This window comes from Carassius carassius, chromosome 11 (genome assembly GCF_963082965.1).
Source record: "Carassius carassius chromosome 11, fCarCar2.1, whole genome shotgun sequence".
Classification (NCBI taxonomy): Eukaryota; Metazoa; Chordata; class Actinopteri; order Cypriniformes; family Cyprinidae; genus Carassius; species Carassius carassius.
The window spans coordinates 20,923,364-20,948,009 of NC_081765.1; the positions used below are offsets into that span (position 1 = coordinate 20,923,364).

The window sequence follows — 24,646 nt, forward strand, 5'->3', positions numbered from 1 at the left end:
GTGAGTTCTGACTATGGCTAATACGTGTTCAAGAAATCAACAGACATAGGGCACTAAGGTCAAGTTCCTCATTCAAGCCTGGATATTTAGTAGCCTGTAGGCGAAATATCCAGAAAGTTTCCCGTTGATTCAGCTGCCTTTGCCTATTGCCCTTTCTTAAGGACAAAGGAATGTGGTCAATCCCACAGACCTGTAAGGTGGATTGGTCACTATTGTGATGTTCCATATAGTGTTTTGCCATGGGATAGTTGGTGTTTCCTGTGCGAATTGTGTATTTGTGTTCAGCCAGTCTGTCCAATAAACGCCGCTTAGTTCTTCCTACATAAAAGACTTCACACATAGGACATTCCAATCTATAAATGACAAAGGTAGTTTGGCAGTTTATAAAGTGGTTAATAGTGAATTCCTTTTGAGAACCAACATCAGGAAAAATTTTGGTTTGTCTTACATTAGCACAATGGTTGCAGTGATGGCATTTGTAAGAACCTCTGGGCCTAGGGCCTAACCATGTTTGTTTTACTTCTGGTTTAAGATAACTGTGAACCAGTCTATCTTGTAGGGTGGGACATCTTCTAAAACTAATGACAGGTGGTTCAGGAAAGACCTGACTAAGTACCTCATCACTTTCAATAATTCCCCAGTTTTTTTTGTATGATTTGCCTTATCTGTTCAGCCTCTGTACTGTATGTAGTGACAAAAACAGACCTCTCTTTTGTTAGTTTCGGTGTATTCCTTTGTAGTAATGATGCCCTATCTATATGTTTGGCTCTGGTGTAAGCTTTTTGGAGAGTGGAGCTTCGATATCCCCTTTCCTGAAATCGTGCCATCATCTCTAGTGACTTACTCTCAAAAACATGATCTCGGTCACAGATCTTTAAACAGACCAAAGGTTGTGCCATGGGGGCATGCTACAGCCCTTCCTATGCAGGTCTGTACCTGGGCAAATGGGAGGAGGACTTTGTTTTGAACCAAGAAAATAATGCGTTTCACAAGTTTATTATCTGGTGGGGGCGCTATATTGATGACGTATGTCTTTTTTGGTCTGGCTCGGAAACAGAGTTGATTGAATTTCATGGTTATCTGAATAGCATTAATCCAAACATCAAGTTGTCTTTAGAATATAGCAAAATGTGTATTAATTTTCTTGATTTGACAATTTCAAAAGATAACCAAGGAACCTTGCATACATCAGTGTATAGAAAACCGACAGACAGAAACACAATTTTACACGCCAAGAGTTTCCATCCAAATTGGCTTAAAGAGAATGTGAAACAAAGTAAAGAGGCCGCACTATGCATATAAAACGTTTATTTTGCACAAACGCGTTTCGGCGTGTGCCTTCTTCAGTGTGCAATCAGGAAAGCTTGTAACCAATCTTAAATACCCACACCCATTGTCATTGACACACCCATCGTCGTCATCATCATCAAAATTGATACCAGGACCAATGGTGTCGCTATATACTGCAATATAATACACATAATACATCAAGAATTTTAACACATTCCATACACATGTAGTATTAACCTGCATTTATAGGAAACAGCTTAGTGACAGATCTTCATTCATCCCGTGCGGGATGCAAGTATTCAAATTAAAAATATGCCAAGCCTCTCGCTGCAAGAGGAGGTTCTCACGGTCTCCACCTCTTGGAGGCCGATTGACCAGCTCCAAGCCCATAAATTTGAGCATGTTGGCATTATGTCCCACAGCATTAAAGTGTCTTGCAACTGATGATTTATCGTCATTCTTTCTGATGGCACATTTGTGTTCGAAAATTCGGGTTTTCAATTGTCGCTTTGTTTTGCCCACATAAAGTAAACCACAAGGACTCGTTAGTAGATACACAATAAAAGTTGATAGACATGTGATTCTGCCCTTTATTTTATACACCCTGCCTGTTTTTGGATGTGTGAAGTTATTTTCTGTGATCATAGAATTACAAGCAGCACAATTCAAACATTTGAAATTCCCGTATGGTATTCTAAAGGGAAAAGGCGAGTGAGTTGGCGCAGAAAGGTGCGAGCGCACTAGCTGATCTCTGAGGTTGGGTGCACGTTTAAAGCAGCTGCGCGGCGGATCTTGGAACGTGTCGCCCAAGTTCGGGTCACTACTTAGAATGTGCCAATGGCGATATACAATATTCTTTAAGTTATTTGAAATCTGACCATACGTGGATACACAAGTCACTGCAGTGTTAGCGTTATTCTTATCAGTCCGTTTGGTCAACAGATCAGTACGTTGGATGCTGCGTGCGCGTTCCAAACAGTCACGTACTAAATTATGTGTGTATCCCCTGTCAATAAATCTTTGACATAATTCATTTGCTTGTCGCTCAAACACCTCATCATCATCACAAATACGGCGTACTCTTAATAGTTGACTGTAAGGCAAACTGCGTTTGAGAGCAGGTGGATGGAAACTCTGGAAATGTAGGAAGGAGTTACGATCCGTTTCCTTACGATAAATTTCAGTGTGTAACACATTCTCTACTTTCCTTACCAAAACATCCAAAAAGGGCAAGAGCGTATCGTCATGGGTCAATGTTAATTTGATTGCTGGCAATCTCGTATTAACAAAACCATGAAAGGCAGACAATTCCTCTTTTGAACCCGACCACACAAAAAAAATATCATCTATGTATCTGTACCACACTTTTAATTGTTGTTTCAAAGGATTATTGTTATGGATAAAATCCTGTTCGAATTTGCCCATAAATAAGTTTGCATAATTGGGAGCCATGGGAGAACCCATGGCAGTACCCTGGGTTTGTAAGAAAAACTTATTTTGAAACATGAAATAATTTTTCGTTAAAACTTCATTAGCTAATAATAAAATAAACTCTGAATGTGGTACTTTATTTAACTGTAGATAATATTCCAAGGCTGCTAAGCCTGCATCGTGAGGGATATTAGTGTACAAGCTGGTCACATCCATGGAACATAACACATCGGTTGGATTCAACTCTCCAATACCTGACAATTTAACCAAAAAGTCAGTGGTATCTTTTAGAAACGAGGGCAGGTTATGTACTAAATTTTTAATATGGTGATCAACAAATTTAGACAGCGGCTCAGTCACGGATTGATTTCCAGAAACAATTGGGCGACCAGGCGGACTATCCAACCTTTTGTGAATTTTTGGTAAGGTATAAAACACTGGTTTATAAAACTCCATCAGATAGAGCTCTTTTCATTATAGATTTTATCTCTTCACTAAACCTCATAATGGGGTCTCCGTGTAGACTATGATGGAATCATTGATGAAAAAGAATACAAATATTTGTTACAGTCTAACCCTTTAAGACCAGTGTTTTTAAGGAAAGTAGAGAATGTGTTACACACTGAAATTTATCGTAAGGAAACGGATCGTAACTCCTTCCTACATTTCCAGAGTTTCCATCCACCTGCTCTCAAACGCAGTTTGCCTTACAGTCAACTATTAAGAGTACGCCGTATTTGTGATGATGATGAGGTGTTTGAGCGACAAGCAAATGAATTATGTCAAAGATTTATTGACAGGGGATACACACATAATTTAGTACGTGACTGTTTGGAACGCGCACGCAGCATCCAACGTACTGATCTGTTGACCAAACGGACTGATAAGAATAACGCTAACACTGCAGTGACTTGTGTATCCACGTATGGTCAGATTTCAAATAACTTAAAGAATATTGTACATCGCCATTGGCACATTCTAAGTAGTGACCCGAACTTGGGCGACACGTTCCAAGATCCGCCGCGCAGCTGCTTTAAACGTGCACCCAACCTCAGAGATCAGCTAGTGCGCTCGCACCTTTCTGCGCCAACTCACTCGCCTTTTCCCTTTAGAATACCATACGGGAATTTCAAATGTTTGAATTGTGCTGCTTGTAATTCTATGATCACAGAAAATTCCTTCACACATCCAAAAACAGGCAGGGTGTATAAAATAAAGGGCAGAATCACATGTCTATCAACTTTTATTGTGTATCTACTAACGTGTCCTTGTGGTTTACTTTATGTGGGCAAAACAAAGCGACAATTGAAAACCCGAATTTTCGAACACAAATGTGCCATCAGAAAGAATGACGATAAATCATCAGTTGCAAGACACTTTAATTCTGTGGGACATAATGCCAACATGCTCAAATTTATGGGCTTGGAGCTGGTCAATCGGCCTCCAAGAGGTGGAGACCGTGAGAACCTCCTCTTGCAGCGAGAGGCTTGGCATATTTTTAATTTGAATACTTGCATCCCGCACGGGATGAATGAAGATCTGTCACTAAGCTGTTTCCTATAAATGCAGGTTAATACTACATGTGTATGGAATGTGTTAAAATTCTTGATGTATTATGTGTATTATATTGCAGTATATAGCGACACCATTGGTCCTGGTATCACTTTTGATGATGATGACGACGATGGGTGTGTCAATGACAATGGGTGTGGGTATTTAAGATTGGTTACAAGCTTTCCTGATTGCACACTGAAGAAGGCACACGCCGAAACGCGTTTGTGCAAAATAAACGTTTTATATGCATAGTGCGGCCTCTTTACTTTGTTTCATATGTGTTATATAAGGCCAGCACTCTGAAAATCTAAAAAAACATAGTGAAGCCTGCTCCCAACCTTATCACTTAAAGAGAATGTCCCATATGGGCAGTTCCAGAGAGTGAAGAGGATCTGTGACCAAGATCATGTTTTTGAGAGTAAGTCACTAGAGATAATGGCACGATTTAAGGAAAGGGGATATAGAAGCTCCACTCTCCAAAAAGCTTACACCAGAGCCAAACATATAGACAGGGCATCATTACTACAAAGGAATACACCGAAACTAACAAAAGAGAGGTCTGTTTTTGTCACTACATACAGTACAGAGGCTGAACAGATAAGGCAAATCATACAAAAAAAAACTGGGGAATTATTGAAAGTGATGAGGTACTTAGTCAGGTCTTTCCTGAACCACCTGTCATTAGTTTTAGAAGATGTCCCACCCTACAAGATAGACTGGTTCACAGTTATCTTAAACCAGAAGTAAAACAAACATGGTTAGGCCCTAGGCCCAGAGGTTCTTACAAATGCCATCACTGCAACCATTGTGCTAATGTAAGACAAACCAAAATTTTTCCTGATGTTGGTTCTCAAAAGGAATTCACTATTAACCATTTTATAAACTGCCAAACTACCTTTGTCATTTATAGATTGGAATGTCCTATGTGTGAAGTCTTTTATGTAGGAAGAACTAAGCGGCGTTTATTGGACAGACTGGCTGAACACAAATACACAATTCGCACAGGAAACACCAACTATCCCATGGCAAAACACTATATGGAACATCACAATAGTGACCAATCCACCTTACAGGTCTGTGGGATTGACCACATTCCTTTGTCCTTAAGAAAGGGCAATAGGCAAAGGCAGCTGAATCAACGGGAAACTTTCTGGATATTTCGCCTACAGGCTACTAAATATCCAGGCTTGAATGAGGAACTTGACCTTAGTGTATATCTTTGATGTTCTGTTGTCCTATGGTGGTTTGAAATTTATGTACTATGCTTGTATTTTACTTTTATGGGTCACCGTGTTGGGTACAGGTATGGTCCTTTCATGAAGTTAGTTTTTGTATGTACTAAATTGATTTGTTAAGAAGTGGAAATGATGACATCTGCTGTCTCTTGTGTGTACTAACAATTGTAACCTTAGCACCACAGTTGACAGATGGAGACTTCTGATTGGTGGACTGTTAGTTCATAAGAAACTTTGTTTGTTTGAGATCTGTTTAACTCCCAGAAGAAGGCATGTAGCCGAAACGCGTTGGTGTTTTTTAGAAGGTTAATGTGACCAAGCCATAATAATAAAGGCTTTTTTACTTTTGTAATTGAGAGTGCCTTGGAGTTCCTTTTTCATTTTTGATTTTTGGCATCTAGTTTTCCCATCCAAAGAGCACCTCTATTTTAACCAATTTTGGAGTCCAGGAAGCGCTCCTCTCTACCATTCCTTTTTTCATAAAAACTTTAATGCTTGCATAATATAAAGATTGTGGTTGCCCAGAGATCTCTGGGTCCTATGCACTCTGTCACCCTTTCCCTCCACTAACAATGCCTCTGATAGGCTGCTAAACCTGTTTTGCCAGTAGTTTCAACTGAGGTGCTTTTTCGTTTAAGGGGGTGTGGGGTGCTTTAAATCTTGTGAGAAAATGGATGTTAGAGTTGGCCGTTAGGACAGACTAGTTCCTTTTTTTAAAATCTAAACTGCCACCCACTGCTTTCATTTTCTGCTTATGAAGTAAATATATACCCTTAACCGCTGCTCCAGGAACAGTACCTTATAGCAACATCTAACAAGTCATGCAATGTTGGACAAAACAAAAAAGCATGAGTTAGATCAGACATATGTCATAATAAAGGGAAATATCACATGCAAACTTTACAACTCATACAGAGAGAAAAAAAAAGACAGTGGTTGAGTCAGACACCACACAAACATGTTTATGGTTTCAGAAGGGCGTGTCTAGGGTATATAAGCTGTTGTACAACTACAACAACAACCCCTCATCTTTCGACTGCAGTGACAGTCAAGGATGTGTACACAAGAGCTTTTATTGGATTATGCTATACATGCAATATGGCATTTGCAGCAGCTGGTATGGATTTTTATTTTACTTTCATATCTTATATTTGGAGTGCTAAGGAAGTAAAACAAATTTTCACAAATTTCTGAAACATTCTTTTATGTCAGAAATTTGGAATAGTGAAATAGATTCATTCAAAAGTATTTCTGTTAATGCGTTACTGTGTGCATGCATCAAGCGAATTTGTTAACATCACTCAGTGTACATAGTTCAGAATCACTCTACTATCACAGTACTGTTTCAGTTCCTGCAACTGCTAAATTCACAGAATGTCTATAAATGTTGCAGAAAACAAAAGCACTGGAATTACCATAAGTGATATTAGTCTCTGTGAGCCGCACATAAAGAAGAATACAAGAGCTTCTGCGTCATTCCCATTTATCAAGCCATATCTGAGTGCTCAACCATTAAAGGTATATAATGTCACAAAATAAAAATGTAAAATATATTTTATTTTAAACATTACCAAAATACATTGTAGTTAGTTTCAGCATGTTTTTGAGGTTGGTTAAATAAGTTTTTGTTATGTTTTTTTTCCTGACAGTATGCTGTTAAAATAGTCCACCACCTTGGGAATGTCTTTTACCAGGTAAACACATGCATGTACTGTAATATAAAGTGTTATTAACTATATATAAGCCAAAATCGACTAAAAACAAAACTTTTTGCAGAGGTTTGAAATAACAGCCACCAACAGTACTGAGCAAAAAGATGATTTGTCTCTTGATGAGTCAGTGTCCATTATCAGAGAACTGGCTGCTGAACTGGACAGAGTGGTACAGGTAAACACTTGGCATTATAATGTGAATTTATTATGAATGTATCAGAAGTTTCAAATGATCTACATTGTGCCTACAGTCCAAGAAGTTATCGATGGCTCGAAAGATTAAAAATAAAGGAAGTAACAAAGAACAGGAAGAACAACAGTATTATATTATGCAGTGGGCAAATGATCTGGAGAACATACGGACAAAACAAATGGACAAGAAAGAGGTTTGGATTTACATTTTTAAGAGTAATGAAGTTTTAAAGAAATATTCCTGTTTAAAGATTATTTCCTGTGATAGCATGTCCTAACCAGATCTGATGCCATAAAGCAATAAGTGATAAGTACTAAAATGTCTTCCTGTATTGTAAGTTTTTGTTACAACCATTCTGGAGTAAAGTAGCAACAAGTCTGGTTATAACTCAGTGAAACAGGGAAAATAATATAATTACCCAAATTAACATCAATATTATATTTAACGTTGTCAATAATATATATATACTTTCTCTTTCGTTTCTTCTGTTTTGTTTTTCTTCTAAATCCACAGACCTCTGAGAAGCTGTCTAGTGAAATGAATCTCAACAAAGCAAAAACAATCCTGTCAGACTGGTCTGGGAGACTGAAAGATTTGAAAGAGGTATTTGTTCTTGTATGTTTACAGAGATCAGAGGGTTATGACATGTTCCTGTCACGCAAAAGATTTAATCATATATCTCATTTATTTATTTTTGTCTGGTGACAAGAACTCAGTTTGTCCAAAGGGGGGATGGGAAGAAACAGTGAGGGATCTTCACAAAGAGTGGAAGCAGGGAGAGTCCAGCATGCTTCCAGTAATGGACTGGATGGTATGGGCTGTTCTACAGTCAGAATGCTCAGAGGTAAAGAATAAAAAAAATGATCATATAATGAAAATCTAAGTTTAAGAATCCCAAAGATATAAGTAGTCTATGCCTGTATAATTATGTCCATGTAGTTATTGGCTTTTCAATATTTATTTTCAACAGAAAATATATAAATGATTTACACATGAGATTTTAACTAATGTTGTAAGCCTTCAATAAATGTCACGAATCATACATTTTTATAACAAATTTATACATTCATTTTATACAATATTTTTTATATATTCATTTGATTTTACAAAAGTATTTTTATTAATCGGCAATCACATTGTAGTCACAACACAGTTTTGTATCCACCTTATCTTGCAACCTGAAAGTAACCTATTTTTTTCTGAATGTGCAAGACTTCTGTTTCATATTACCTGCTATTAGAGATGGGTATACAGTTGTGTTCAAAATTATTCAACCCCCTAGAGACTGCAGTACTTTACAAATACAAGCTTTTCTGAAGATCCAGGATATAATAAAACTTGCACCTATAACAGTTCACTGGCATATTAAAAGTGATATTGTCAATATATAATGTAATATATTTGAGTTATAAGATTTTTTAATAATACTGCTATGTCATAATTTTTCAACCCCTATTCAACATTGCTGTTTTTAAATCACTTATTTGCATGGTGGGGAATAAAACCATCTCAAAACACAATTAAGCCTTTAGAAACTCTATTAAAAACAGAATTAGCTTGAGCTGTTACACATACAGTTTGGCCCATGCATGTATTGAAGTTGAGTAGCAAAAATGTCAACAGAGATCTCACAAAAGCTAAAGAGAATAAATATCGTAGTACTTTAGAAAGGCTAAGGCTATATGAAGATTTCCAAGACATTGAAAGTTCCTAGAGACACAGCTCTCAGCGTTATTCCTTAGCTTAAAGTGTGTTTTACCAGAAAATCTTTAAGGTTGTGGAAGAAAAAGTACAATATCATAAAATGTTTAATCAGAGCAACTGAGAAAAAACCTGCAATGTACAGCCAAAGACTTGCAAGATGACCCGATGAAAGGAGGAAAACAATTTCAATGCAGTGTGTAAGAAAAACACTAGACAAGTATGGCCTTCATGTTGAGACATCTTGATCAAGAAGAACAAAAAGCCAACTTGAACTTGATAAAATTAATTTGTGCGGACCTGTGGAGCTCTGGAGGAATGTTTTATGGAGTGATTTGACCAAACTGGAACTTTTTGGACCCATGGATCAGCGGTATGTCTGCTGCAAAAAAAGGCAAAGCTCATAAGCAGAAGAACACCATCTCCATCCTCAAACTTGGAGGTGGATCAGTCCTGTTATGGGGTTTCTTTAATGTAGAAGGAAGTGGAAATCATGACTGTATGAAGGACATCATGGATTCTTTAAAGTGTCAGGCCATTTTGACAAGAATTGTGATTCCTTTGGTGCAAAAACTGAAGCTGATGATCAATGGACTTTCCTGCAGGCCAGTCATACCAAAGTACACATCCAAATCTACTACTGCTTGGTTCAGGGATCAGTCAAAGAATGTACTTGAGTGACCTGTTCAGTCTCCAGGCTTAATTCTCATTTCAAATATCTGGTTGAATTTGAAGAAAGCAGTGGCAATGTGAAAACCAAAGATTATCAGTGATCTGAAAGCTTTTTCAGGTGTGGAATGGGCCAAAACTGTAGTAGAGAGGTGACAGAAGCTTCTAAACACTTACAGACAGCGTTTATAGGTGATTTTAAAGAATAAAAGATTCTGCACAAAGGAGGTTGAATAATTTTGAACATGAATGTTTAGAGCCAATTCGAATTTTATCATGATTCATCAATGTTCCATTCTCAGAATCACTCAAAAGTGTATTAACAAACTTTCTCTAATACTTTACTGATGCCTTTGTTAAATTGATTTCATAAAATGTTATCCTCCACAGCAAATTGTCTTGCAAGTCAAGGGGGTTGAATAATATTGAACACAACTGTAAATACACGAAAATGTATTTAAATGGGTCATATGATGTTGCTAAAAATAAACATTATTTTGTGTATTTGGTGTAATGAAATGTGTTTATGTGGTTAAAGGTAAAAAAAAAAACGCATGATTTTCCACATAAAGTACATTATTGTTTCTCCTCTATGCCCTGCCTTCTAAACACATAGATTTTTACAAGGCTCATTGCTCTGAAAAGTGAGGTGTGCTCTGATTGGCCAGCTATCCAGTGCGTTGAGATTGGCCTAATGTCGATTGATTTAAAATGCGTCTAACGTAAATTTTATGGACTCAACATATACTGTTATTGTGTGTCCTGGTCAGAACACTGGTATGACAGAACAAAAACAATAAAACCCATTACAAACGAAGCAGTTGTTGGATCCAGTGGGAACATAATTACTGATTATAATGACTTACTCTGTTTTTTATGTGTTACATATCGTGTTACGTACACATAAAACCACATCTGCATTTGTGATCGGAGAAAGGACAAACAACAAGCTCTACACTACACTGCTCAAAACTTGCGTTTGAATCATCAGTGGCAAATGCTTTAAAGGGTCATGAAACCCCAGACTACTTATTCTAAGATTTTAGCAGAGGTGTTTGTGTTGCACATCATAGAAGACAATGTTAGCATCCGCTAATTTTAACTGTTGGAGAAAATTGGTTAATTTTAAGCTTTTTTGCTCCATTTTCATCTTCCGGATTTAAAATCTACATTGTGTTGACTTCACGATTTTTGACGTGGCAATGGACTATAGTACATTGATGACGCGTCGGTGTCTATTCAATTATTCATGAGATTGCGTGTTTATCCTATGAGAAGACGCTTCGCTTAATTATTCACAACAGCATGTGTTCATTTGCTATGAAAGACTCATCAGACTGTGAAATGACATCGCACACATTAACAGAGAAACATTCATGGATTGCAGAAGAGTGTTTGTTTTTTCTTTGTAATAAGAGTTCGGCACAAACACGATTCATTCATTTGGTGAGTGTAACCGTTTTTATAGCTCTGTGACACAACCTGTCAGAAGGCTTATATAAACGCCACAGAATAATATATATGTCTGATTTGTGAGTCGCTTTGAATAAAAGCGTCTGCTAAATGACTGAATGTGTAATATGTTTTCGATGCAGAGTGCAAATGGCTGTGCATTTATTTGTGCTTTTAGCTCGATGGGAGCGAAATGACACTTTTTGAACGCAAAGCTTTGTGTGCTGTCTGTCTCCCCTCTTCCCCCTCCCCCGGTCCGCTGCACACCACGCCCACTTTTTTAGCATTTTTTAAAACCGTGGTGAGAACTAACCTGTGCTGAAATGGGGGGTTTCATGACCCTTTAAAAATGTAAACCATCAGTCAGAAGTGCCAGAAGGCCAAGCAAAGTAGTTTCACTTTCACAATGAAACACACAGCTTCTCCACGAAATGGAGTCGGCTGCATCAGAGAGTATAAAACGTAGGCCTTCTTTCTTTGCGTGAAGATTTGGGTGGCGTTTTGCAAATCTTACCACATAGTGACTTAGAGATGTGGGGGCGTGTTTAAACAAGACATTTTAGGGGGGCGTGGCAGAGTCTTAACTTTTATAAAGAATATCTTTTTGAGGTTGAGACTTTAGTCTTTGCAACTTTACAGATCTTCATGCACCAAGAGCTTGTAACACTCCAAAGAGAAAGGACAAATTGAAATCACATCATATGAAATACAGTGCGGACAAATACAAATACAGTATTTGTATTTTGAAAAATACACAAAATACATGTGAAATTAGCCATATAAGATTAAATCTATCTGGACCTTTTCTGAATCATTTAGATGTGTACAACTGCTTAGAAACTTCTCTTCCCCTGCCCCGTAGGAAATACAAAATTACACACACAAAGTTTTTTTTTTTACTAGAAAAACAATACAGTAGTAAACGCTAAAACTATTTTTGTTTTTGTAATAAAATAATAAAAAAAATTAAATGGAACTGGAAGCAGGAAAAACCTGGTTCCAAATGTTATGCTAAAATATAGTGTAGGGAACAAAGACTTTTCTTGTGGTGGTAAAATGTTTCTCTTTTGAATGAAAGGTGGATTTCGTCCCCAGACTGTGGGTGAGGAGTAAACAGAGATCCAAAAACACAGGTAAAGATTACTTTGGTCTTTATATGCAGTACTTACATGTCTCAGAGAATAATTATAGAAAATGCATTTAAATGTGCAAAAAGTTGTCAAAAAGTTTTTTTCTTCTTGTTTTTTCTCCTCACCTATAGTTGGATTACGGATTCCTAACACAGGTATTTTCTTTAGACTTACTGATCTTCATAAAATCATAGCTACCTTTTTAATTGTACTTTAAATATTTGGTAAAACTGAAAAATATACTTTGTGTAATAATTTGCAAAACATATTTGTGATTAAATACTGATAGTCAGTTTAGCATAAATTTCCAGACAGGTAAAAATTCAATGTTACTTCCATTTTTTTTTCAGTTTGGAATTGGATAACAAAATCAACAGGTAAAACTCAACTAATAAAGTTAGAGCTTTCTTAATCAAGACATACACGTGTGTAGGATTCAATACAATTCCTTTTCCTTTTATTCTTGAAGCTGATGTAATTCTGGACCCGAACACAGCCAACCCAGATCTCCTGGTCTCTGAAGATGGAAAATATTTGAAAGCAAAAAAATATGGTCATGAATCCTGGAAAACGTTTCAATGGAAACATTCTAAATTTGATGGCTGGACGTGTGTCCAAGCTAAAGAGGGTTATAACACAGGTAGACATTACTGGGAGGTAGATGTGAGGAAGAAACAAGAGTGGAGAGTAGGAGTTGTAAAGGAATCTGCCCCTCGGAATGGCTATGTCCCAATGAACACAAAATCAGGGTACTGGAATCTGCGTTTGCAACTGGGAACTTTGATAGCTTTGACTGAACCAGTCACTAAAGTCAACCTGTCGACACCCTCTAGGGTCGGAGTTTATCTGGACATAGAGGAGGGCCATGTCTCTTTCTATGATGCAGTCAAAAGAAGACATATCTTCTCTTTCCACACTGACTTCAGAGAGACTGAAAACATTTACCCAGTGTTTGGTACTGTTGAGACAGACAGAGCATTGATGATTTCATAGTAAAATGTATTTCCAAATTGAGTATATGAAAAAAATAACTAATGATCCTTACTTCACTTTCACTGTTGTAGAATAATCCCAAACATTAAGAATTTATCTTATTTTTAGCAAATTTTCTCAAAATGTTAGTTTAGACATAGGTAGCCTATGTTTTTTTTACATTTTCTGTGTACAGAATTGTTCAATAAAAATAATAATAAAAAATAATAATAACAGCTTTGTTGTTGCCTACATACTTTGGGGACCTTTGTACACCCAAATTTCCATTTTCTGTGTAAAGAGAAAGTATAGTAGATTTTTAAAAGCAAATTAATGTATAGGTCTTGTCTTTTCATACTTCTGCTATCAGCTAATCTTCAAGACAATTGCAATATAAATATATTTACTGATGTAAAAAAAATGTTAAATGTAATTTGAGAAATGTGTAACCAATTAAAACATTTGGTTTTTAAAGCATGACGATTGAAAAGTTCAATCATCTCATGATGCAAACTCAATGAAGTCTCATGTTAATCTTGAGTATCCATAGAGTAGTAATGCATCCTTCTTATCTCCAAAAAGTCTTTAGTTTTATCATATTTATAACAGAAAGATTTATGAAGATTATCTTTTTGGATTTTAGACTTTAGTCTTTGCAACTTTACAGATCTTCTTTATACACCAAGAGCTTGTAACACTCCTAAGAGAAAGTAAAAGTTGAAATCGCATTATATGACCCCCTTAAATTAAGCCTGCCACAAGGAACAAGGAACAAGGAAGATGGCAAGCTGTTCCATGGATAATTAGTAATTTTGTTTACATTTCGTTTTGAACATTACCCTCCTTAAGGTCTGCCCTTCAAGAAACAAAGGAGTAATGAAACTGCATTTATTTGGGAAGATTTCTATGGCTTGTAGTAAAATTCCAAACCTGCTATAATTTAAATAGTTTCTGTTTTTCCCCTATTGATTTTTAGTCTCAAAATTAGCATCATAATGCTTTCACACTTAATGCTTCACAAGAACATTTTGGTGCTGACCACCTTCGGTACCATTAGACATTTATCTGCATCTTAATAAGACGCTTCAAGTTTCACAGTATATGTTAAAATGTTTACAAAAAATTCCAGTTCACAAAATCATTCTGAATGTTTCATTTACAAGTTAGTCTTTAGTCATTATTTATTTAGCTCTTCTTCATTAAATTTGTTGAGTCATAACTAGTTGTCTAGGACTAATAAAACTAGGATAAAAATATAAACTAAAGATGATAAAAACACACCTCAGGTCAACAATGAACCAAGAGAGGCTGTCAGCACTGGGACTAATTTCCACTGAACTTTGGAGTTGGAGGACATAGTGACAGCATTTGCTGTAGCTAAGGCTCGTAAGCACCATTTTTAAACTGACAGTCCATTACTGTAAATAAGAAGATTGTACTGTATCTTCAAGATTGTCTTGTACAGTTTTGTATCTTCTGCCATAAAGATGAAGATTGATAATTTGTTAAAGAATAAGCACTTTTTTTTTTAAATAAACTATTTATGTTTGTTTATATGTGTTTGAACTACTTTTTGTATGTTGTATAAATATAGGCCTATATCTTGGTAGTGGAGATATATTAACAAAATAATCTTTTAGAAGGTCCTCATTTATTAATTTTGCAGGGGCCCCCACTTAGTTTCGGTTTGCATCAGAACAAACTAATGGATTAATAGGATTTTAATTTTCTTATCAAAATATTTTTGATGCACAATTATTTGAAACTGTAATGACTTCTTGCAGTCTTCTTGCAATTCATAAATCTTTAATTCTCTCACTGTTTATTCTTGTTGGTGTTAGAAGTTCAAACTTGTTTTGCAGCAATGCAACAGCTATTTGACATAATTTAATAATTCTATGATAAAAACACAGTAGGCTACCAGTTATAAGCATTAATTATAGCCATGACCCCAGACAAAATGTATGTTTTTATGTTTCCATGACATATTAACAGGCCTTCGTGAACATTCTGAGCAGGTTTTATTAATTTGTTCCCACGTTTGATCTATTTTTAGGTTGTACTTTTTCACAGAAGTAGGCTTTATATATATATATATATATATATATATATATATATAGTAATGTTACCACCCACGCCTGGCTTCCTTGTAAATCAAGTGATAACTAAAGGAACAAAAAGTTTCTTTATAAATGGCTGTTATGTTCTCAACTCAAGAGTTGGTCAGTCTGGAATACGATTATATGAACTATGGGGATTTGATCAAAGTTTATTTTTTATTTATTATTTGTTAGTTTTTTTGTTTTGTTTGTTTATTTAATCTATTTGTACAGGGAAAACACACAACAACAGTGTTGTGCCAAAGTTAGCTGTAAAGCTAATTTGCATCTGCAGTCCCTGGGCAGGATGTTATGACAAAATTACATTATTAAGTCACAAACAATACAATATACACATATAACACATATAATATCACATCATACTACATTGAATTACAAAGCCAAGTCAATGATCGGATATTTGGTTTTCCTGAAGCCATACTTTAAGCTTTTTAAAAATTATAATTAATTTATAATTTTTAATAATATTGCAGTAATGATAGCTCCTTGGCTTTTTAGCTAACATTTTCACAGCTTGTTTATAAAAAGTATATAATGGTTTTAACATAGCTATAGCAAGATAAATGAGGGAGGCTCATTATATGCATAAAGAGTTTAGCAGCAGCCACAGTCAAATGGGAACCTGCATGATTTGCCAAGGAATGGAAACTAAGTACAAGTTTACAGATAGCATATAAGAATTATGACCTATGTGCTGATGAGAAAATGGTTCTGGAGATATATATTCGTTTTATGTTAACAATGACCTTTTATTAAGCTTTCTTAGTTGTTAATGCAATATTTAGATGTACAAGCTAATTTCTGACTTCTTTTAAAGAACACGATGTCAGGAAAACTATTCCTTGGCAGATTAATAAAACAGAATATGATTGTATGTCTGAACCATTCATAAAACCAAAATTGTCATCTACAAAGGTAATTTTTCATCATGAAACATCTACATGTATAAAATCAACACTGGTTTAAGCAAACAAGGGTTGTAACAACTTTCCTCATTTGCATAAGCTGAAAATTAGTCTAAATTTATTCTGCTTTGTTTGGAAGGACAGTTATACATTTGTTTGTTTTTGTATCTTTCCAGAATGAAAGAGTCACCTTGGACACTTTCAACTTTAATAGGCCTAGCAAGACAGTTGGATAGAGTCACAACAAAGGTAGATTACACGTGGTTTCTGTAGATAAGTTTATGTAGATAAGCTTCCCATATAAAATCATCTCTGTCCTGACATGCCTGAATTATGAGCAAGTGAGAGATCATCTCCATTCTCAATCTTCTTGTCGAGACACTGAATGATTAACTCTACCTGCTATTTTATATTTCAGGTTTCTGGACAGTCCCAAGCCTTTAATGTGACAGATGACATGAGTTTATGAGAATGTAAAGTGTTCGGAGGTATTTTGATGTCAAAATGCAGGAACAACATAGACAAGGTAATAGTGACTCAAGAGCTAAAGTGAAAAAAAAAAAAGGATTTGAAAATGCAACATGTTTTAAGTAAATGATTCCTGCATAAAAGGTCAAAACGATTGATTTATGAAAAACTGAAAAGAACAAGTAAAAGATATCATCCAAGAAATCACATCATTTTGAATCCTGACTACACCCCTTAAATCTTTTTTTCAATTTTTTAAGTTTAATTTCCATATCAAGAACATATTCAAGTCTATATACAAACAGATGCCATTTTAATTGTCTACATTTAAAAAAAAATACACATACACACACATATACAGAACAGACCAAAAGTTTGGACACCTTCTCATTCAAAAAGTTTATTTTCATGACTATGCAAATTGTAGAGTCACACTGAAGGCATCAAGGGCTATTTGACCAAGAAGGAGAGTGATGGGGTGCTGCGCCAGATGACCTGGCCTCCACAGTCACCGGACCTGAACCCAATCGAGATGGTTTAGGGTTGAGCTGGACCGCAGACAGAAGGCAAAAGGGCTAACAACTGCTAAGCATCTCTCGGGGAACTCCTTCAAGACTGTTGGAAGACCATTTCAGGTGACTACCTCTTGAAGCTCATCAAGAGAATGCCAAGAGTGTGCAAAGCAGTAATCAAAGCAAAAGGTGGTTACTTTGAAGAACCTAGAATATGACATATTTTCAGTTGTTTCACACTTTTTTGTTATGTATATAATTCCATATATAATTCCACATGTGTTAATTCATAGTTTTGATGCCTTCAGTGTGAATCTACAATTTTCATAGTCATGAAAATAAAGAAAACTCTTTGAATGAGAAGCTGTGTCCAAACTTTTGGTCTGTACTGTACATACACAACTTAGGTCTACAGCCCTTACATTTTTGTAGAATTTTGAATGCATTGGAATTTATGATATGCTTGTGAAGGTTGTGGATAAGTTAATTTTTCATGTACTTGCATCAACAGTATAAAGATACTAATGCCTAATGCCTTGCAAACAATGCATAATCAATCACCCTCTACCATATCTTTTAGGATTTATGACATATTGACATGCTATTGCAGATTCAACAAAAACATTGGTTAATGTTTAAATCATGGTACCTTATCAGATTTCCAACATTGGGAGAGTCAGGAGGAGTCTGGAAGGTTTGAACAACCAAAGATATCAAGATCAGAAACAGTGGTTTATTAATGTTTGCAGTCCTTTCCAAAGTTTCATTGCTTTACTATATTGTATGCAGGGTAAATATAAGCCCTTACATGTGAAAATGTAATTCTATAGCATTGTTTCTCTCTTTTCATTTAATTTTCAGTGTTTCTAGAAGTATGCACTAGAATTGAGCTGTTGAATCTCAACAGACAGTGGAAGAAAGGGCAGCTGATCAGCATGCTTCCTATTGTGGACTTTATTATGAAGACACAACGGGAGGAAAAGGTATCATTATAAGAACATAACATAACAATCTACAGCGAATCCTATGATTGAGTGACTTGATGTAAGGGCTTATCCTATTAGATTTAACTGCCAATTGAAAGCCAGTTAAAATTTTAATTGAATAAGAAGAAACCTAAATAGATGGTGGTATATATCTATGTAAATCTATTTGAATAACTTTTGGTTTCCATGATTTTAGGATTCTGTTTTGAAACTGAGGCTTCAAAATAGATCTGCACCAATGGAAACAGGTCGAAGGTTTTTTTTGTGTCATGTGTGTGGACTTGTTTGTGTGAACACAGGAAGTTGTGTGGTTATGAGAAAAGTGAAAGAGAAATTCTTACTTTGGCATCACCATACCATCAGTGTGATCAAACTCTGAGTGACAGCTCTCAGGACAGCAGAGAAAACAAGTCATTCACTTGCCAGGAGTAAAAATTACAGGAGACATTTACCAAAAGACTCAAAACACCAATGTGGTACTTTTTTGCATCAAGGTCACAGAAGTGTTGCATTGTCACTGCAGTGCTACAGCTATACACCCACAGTAACGCTGAATTTAGGCATCAGTGAGAAGTCTTCCTGATTTTCAAAGTACTAGTTCAGCCAATTAGATTGGCAAATTAGTCGAAAAGATAAAAGAAAAATATTTGATTACATGACTTTTAGTTTTTTGTCTTTTTTGTCTTTCCAGATTGGCCTAGTTGTTTAATTTCTGTTTCGTTTTGGGGATTGTAGTTGTTTGTTTCAGGGTGTATGTGACTTTCCAATGGAAGTTTAACTGAATAAACTTTTAAAATGAAAACAAAAATGTGAATTTAATGAAATTTACTTGAAATTAAAAGAAATTAATAAAACCTTAGTAAAATCAAATGGCCACTAGAGGTCATAAAAGATTAATTTCAGTCCAGTGTTACTCTGTGAAGGGTGAAGTGAATTATATTTTTTAAACCATTTTGTGTCAGATAGAGGCTTGTTAATATAAAACTCTAGGTTAAACGCTTTATCCTGCATAAGAGACAAACACAAGGTTATTTTGGGTTCAGTCATTGTATTACCTTTATTTGGGGACCTCAACACATAAACCAGTAAAAGATCATTGATGGAGAGGTACTACACACAGCATAATATTATTGGTATACGTTGTTTTTTATGATACAGTCCTATATATTGAATGCTAACTAAGTTATAGAAGAATACCAGTTTCCAATTACAATATTCTGTTATTTTAAAAACCTCCTTTTAATAGACTTGAAAGCATTGGTAGTAGCAATTCAGATTAAAGTATATATAAATAAAGGATGTGAATGTTAGACACAAATTGGTAGAAAATTTATAAACAGTAACACAATTATTTCTATGGTCCAGGATCAATAAATGGCAAATGTATATAGTAAAATAACCATAAACAGGGTGGACAAATAAAGCATAAATTTAGAATGCATGGGATTTATAATAAATAGTGTGAATAATGAACTTATTTAAAATCAAGACCATTTTTGTGTTTTGTAGACAATAATAATAATAATTAAAATAATATATGTTTAAAATACTTTTTACAAATTGGCTACTTTTTACAAAATCTGAGGATATTTATACTTTTACCCTTATTTTGTTTTTGTTCTGCGTTACTTTTGCTTTGCTTTTAAGATCTAGAACAAACATGGAACCCGAGACACCTAGGGCACCACAAAGGTGTATTGGGGGTCCATGAAAGTTTTGAGAAAATTTTTCTCCAGCAGTATAAATGGGATTTCAAGCATGAAAACATATAGCTGCCTTTATACTTCAGAAAGGGAGCTCCTCGCAAGGGGAGCATCATTTGGCTTCAACATTTGAAAAACCTGTTTGAGAAAACATGCTTGTAAGCTGGTTTGGGAAATTTTGCATCAAAGAATTGACACTATGACCTCTGGTGAAGTTTCTGTTTGTTGGTCAGTCATATAGTTAGATCATCTGACCTGGCTCTGCTGCTTCCTTTGCTGAGACGACTTAACAATCTTGTTCCCTGTGTCATCTCTAGTTCCAGAGCTACAAGTGGAACATCCATCATCTCCTCCATGGCTTCCAAGGCTTTTGATTTTTCAGAACACTCCTCCTTCTCCGGGCTTCCAGTTTCTCCAGAATCCTCTTCTTTCACTGACCTATCCCACTCCATAGAGACTTGGACCTCCTCTGGATCCTCCTTTCCCAAAGTTTCCACCTGTTCAGTGTCACCAGCAAACCCTACAGTTTTATCTAGAGCCCCCTCACCTTCATTGACAGCAATCTCAAAAGGTGTATCTTCATTTAGATTTTCTAAAGCTTGATCCATACCTGTGTGTAATACATCTTCTAAAGCACAACTTCTTCCTGCATCCACTAGACCCTCTAGAGATTCCCTCTTTCCTATATCTAGTACTTCCTCTAAAGCTCTGCCCACGTCTGAGTCTACCACATCCCATTGAACTCCATCCCCTTTCACATCTTCTGCATCCCCCTTAGCTTTGTCCTTTCCTATATCCACTTCATCCCCAATGGGCACTATGTCAGATAAAATTGACCCTGCAACGTCCCCTAAAGACTCAGACTCTCGCTCCCCCTCAAATATTTTAGACACATCCAGATCTCTAGTATTCTTACCATCATCTAAAGTTTTCTCCTTTTCCAAAATGTCTTCATTTACAAAAGACTCAATTTCACCTAGTTCCCTCTCAGACTCCTCAGCTGCTGTCTCTTCCTCAACCACGTCTGGCAAATTCCCTTCTTCCCTCAACTCCTTGACCATAAAGGTGTTTTGCTCCTTTTCCAAAATTTTCTGTGAGGCCTCCTTCTCTTTTCCAGTTCCTGAAAGTTTTTCCTCTTGTGTTTTCTCAGCATCTATTAAGCTACTGTCTTTCATTGATGTTTCCTCAATCATCTCTCTACAGGTCAGTTCTCCTAGATTTATATCCAAACTCTCCTCAAGTGATATTAAATACGTTTCCTCCACACTTTCCCCTTCTGATCGCTCCTCCAGTACTTCTGGTAAAGCTGTCGGACTCTTTAAGTTGTCTATCTCATCACCTTCCCGAAGTGGTTCCTCTGGGGGAAGCTCTGGTAGTGTCTCTGTGACCTGAATGAAGGAGGGTTGAGTCTCATTACATAAGATTGTCTCCTCTACAGGTGGCGCTGTTGGCTTAACCAAGTCTTGACTCCTTTTCTGCTCCTTCTCCAGCTGAGGTGAGAAGATCTGGCCCTCTTCCATACCAACCTCAGCTAGTGGATATATGTGTGCCACCTTGTCTTTCTTTTCCTCTTCAAGATGCCTATAACCTTTAGGTTTTTGGACAGGGGTGGTCAGGAGAAATGGTAAGCTCCTCTCAGGTGGTCCAAGAAGCTCCAGCTGTGCCGGAGCTGGTCGGTGGAACACAAGGCGAATCTTCTTCAAGGCGAGGTGGCTGATCTCCACAAAGTTGAGGAACAGTGAAACGCAAGCAACTGCAAGCATAAAAATGATAAAGATGGTCTTTTCGGTGGGCCGGGAGACGAAACAGTCCACTGTGTTGGGGCACGGCCAGCGACTGCACTTGTACAGTGGCAGGATGCGGAACCCGTAGAGGAAGTACTGTCCAATTACAAAGCCTACTTCAAAAAGAGCTTTGAAGATTATATGGCATATGTATGTGAAAAGCAGGGTGCCCTCGAGTCTGAACTTTTTGCTACCCTTTGTGCTGGTTTCCTTGGTGGTCGCTAGTGGAAGACCCATTTCCTGTTGGTGGCTAACCTCGGCTTCTTCACGCTCCTTTCGCTTTTCTTCCATGTGGATGTAATGGACAGCATGCCCAACGTATACAAGAGAAGGTGTCGATACAAAAATTATTTGTAACACCCATAGACGAATATGGGAGATTGGGAAGGCCTCGTCGTAACACACGTTCTCACATCCTGGCTGCTGAGTGTTACATACATAATCTGACTGCTCATCTCCCCAGACAAACTCTGCTGCTGTGCCCAGGATTAAAATGCGAAAAATGAACAGAACTGTGAGCCAAACGCGGCCAATCACAGTGGAGTGTTCGTTTACTTCCTCCAAAATATTACCCAGGAAGCTCCAGTCTCCCATGGTTGTGTATTAGCTGTGTACAAGAAAGACAAATTGGAATTAGGGAGAAATAAGATGATCCAAAAGTATTTTACATTCATAATAAACCATTACATTCATAATTGCTGTTGTGTTTTAAATTTTAGACTTGTGTATTAAATAAATGCAAGGTGGACTGAGGTAGTTTAAGTCTTTGGTTCTTTTCATTGTGATGATTTAGGCTCACATTTAACAAAAACCCACCATATCACAATCTCAACAGATTAGAATACTGCATAAGACCAATAATAATAATAAAAAAATAGTGAATTGTTGGCCTTCTGGAAAGTATGTACATTTACTGTACATGTACTCAATACTTGGTAGGGGATCCTTTTGCTTTAATTACTGCCTCAATTCGGCGTGGCATGGAGGTGATCAGTTTGTGGCACTGCTGAGGTGGTATGAAGCCCAGGTATCTTTGACAGTGGCCTTCAGCTCATCTGCATTGTTTGGTCTCTTGTTTCTCAATTTCTTCTTGACAATACCCCATAGATTCTCTATTTTGCTTTTGGCAGTTTGGGCAGGTGACCAGGTGACTACTGGAAAATAAAACCAGCATCTTTAAAAAGCTGTTCAGCAGAAGTAAGCATGAAGTGCTCCAAAATATCTTGATAAATCAGTGCAGTGACTTTGGTTTCCAAAAAAAATGCAATGTTATTGCACCCCAAATCATCACAGACTCTTGGACCTTGGTTTCCAAATGAAATACAAAACTTGCTCTCATTTGAAAAGAGTACTTTGAACCATTGGGCAATAGTCCAGTTCTTCTTCTCCTTAGCCCAGGTAAGACGTCTTTGACATTGTCTGTGGTTTAGGAGTGGCTTAACAAGAGGAATACGACAACTGTAGCCAAATACCTTGACACATCTGTGTGTAGTGGCTCTTGATGCCCTGACCCCAGCCTCAGTGCATTCTTTGTGAAGTTCACTGAAATTCTTGAATCGATTTCGCTTGAGAATCATCATAAGGCTGCGGTTCTCTCAGTTGGTTGTGCATCTTTTTCTTCCACTCAACTTTCTGTTAACATGCTTGGATACAGCACCCTGTGAACAACCAGCTTCTTTGGCAATGAATGTTTGTGGCTTACCCTCCTTGTGAAGGGTGTCAATGATTGTCTTCTGGACAACTGCAGATCAGCAGTCTTCCCCCTTATTGTGTAACCTAGTGAACCAAACTGAGAGACCTTTGCAGGTGCTTTGAATTGATTAGTTGATTGGCATGTCACCATATTCTAATTCTAATTTGTTGAATTGGTGGGTTTTTGTTAAATGTGAGCCAAATCATCACAATGAAAAGAACCAAAGACTTAAATTACTTCAGTCTGTGTGCATTGAATTTATTTAATTCCCGAGTTTCACAATTTGAGTTGAATTACTGAAAACAAAATATTACTAATTCATTGAGGAGCACCTATATATATTTCAAAATATAGTTACTGATAAAATATTATGACACATATTTTTCAAATGCACCTTCTCACTAAGTAAATCTACTTGATAAACAAAACTAGACTGAACTGACCATTTATGAACAGGACCAGGAAACATCTGTAAGACTCATATATGCCTTTGCCAAAACACATCACCAGTGGGCTCACATTCAACAGTATAAGTCATCTGCACATCTTAGACAAAAAAGAAAACTAGACAAAAAAAGCTATTGCATTAAAAGGACACAAAGTGAACTGAGCCTAAATGGTCACCTTTGCACAGTGGCGGGTCCAGTTCAGTCCGTTGCTCCTGGGGACTGTGGGGTAAATTGAAATCCTGTCCCCCAGTCACCCAGACTCAGTCCTCGTCCTTGTCGCACCACTGAGCAAATGTGAGCGAATGAGCTATGATGGCTGCTTTTCATGTCTGCCATAGAGTTTAAGCTGCTAACCAGATGCCCTTTATGCACCAGACCACGAGTGTTGATGCAGAAGACAATAGGATCAACAGACCCGCAGTCAGAGGGGCCAGATGGACAGGACACCGTCTACAGGCCCAAACCAAAAGTTGACTTTAAAAAATGTAATTAAATCGGGGCATAAGGTCCACAGCAATTGTGTACTTCATCATGACATGCTTTAAGGATGCATCAGATGATGTCTTGTCTTTCCAAAAAGTTTGACAACCAGAATACATCCAAGAGTTGTTTTTATTATATTTTTTGATCAAAGTAAAGTAGCATTGGCAAGAATAAGACATTGGCGAGAATCTTACTGTCCCCAAC

General features: G+C 36.8%; 2 protein-coding genes across 2 annotated transcripts; one reads left to right on the forward strand and one right to left on the reverse strand.

Moving 5' to 3' along the window:
- Positions 1 to 6,540: 6,540 nt before the first annotated feature.
- Positions 6,541 to 13,404, forward strand: si:dkey-18p12.4 (SPRY_PRY_C-I_1 domain-containing protein). The gene is made up of 12 exons (XM_059562658.1): positions 6,541 to 6,627; positions 6,904 to 7,028; positions 7,160 to 7,204; positions 7,287 to 7,397; positions 7,474 to 7,675; positions 7,782 to 7,795; positions 7,929 to 8,018; positions 8,125 to 8,259; positions 12,316 to 12,370; positions 12,499 to 12,522; positions 12,718 to 12,744; positions 12,837 to 13,404. Exons 1-12 carry the CDS (start codon positions 6,609 to 6,611, stop codon positions 13,358 to 13,360), a joined length of 1,371 nt encoding a protein of 456 aa, XP_059418641.1. The 5' UTR covers positions 6,541 to 6,608; the 3' UTR covers positions 13,361 to 13,404.
- Positions 13,405 to 19,773: 6,369 nt separating this feature from the next.
- Positions 19,774 to 24,300, reverse strand: LOC132152999 (gap junction alpha-8 protein-like). Its single transcript, XM_059562067.1, has 2 exons — positions 24,135 to 24,300; positions 19,774 to 22,424 (listed from the first exon to the last, which is right to left on the reverse strand). The coding sequence occupies exon 2, from the start codon at positions 22,409 to 22,411 to the stop codon at positions 20,267 to 20,269; it is 2,145 nt and encodes a 714-aa protein (XP_059418050.1). The 5' UTR covers positions 22,412 to 22,424; positions 24,135 to 24,300; the 3' UTR covers positions 19,774 to 20,266.
- Between the last annotated feature and the right edge of the window lie 346 nt (positions 24,301 to 24,646).

Bases quoted from the DNA above. Each gene is read 5' to 3' on its own strand.
- si:dkey-18p12.4 (XM_059562658.1), top strand. The intron at 8,019-8,124 runs GTATTTGTTCTT...TCTGGTGACAAG, and splicing joins GACTGAAAGATTTGAAAGAG to AACTCAGTTTGTCCAAAGGG. The intron at 8,260-12,315 runs GTAAAGAATAAA...TTTGAATGAAAG, and splicing joins TACAGTCAGAATGCTCAGAG to GTGGATTTCGTCCCCAGACT.
- LOC132152999 (XM_059562067.1), bottom strand. From the start codon at position 22,411: ATGGGAGACTGGAGCTTCCTGGGTAATATTTTGGAGGAAGTAAACGAA.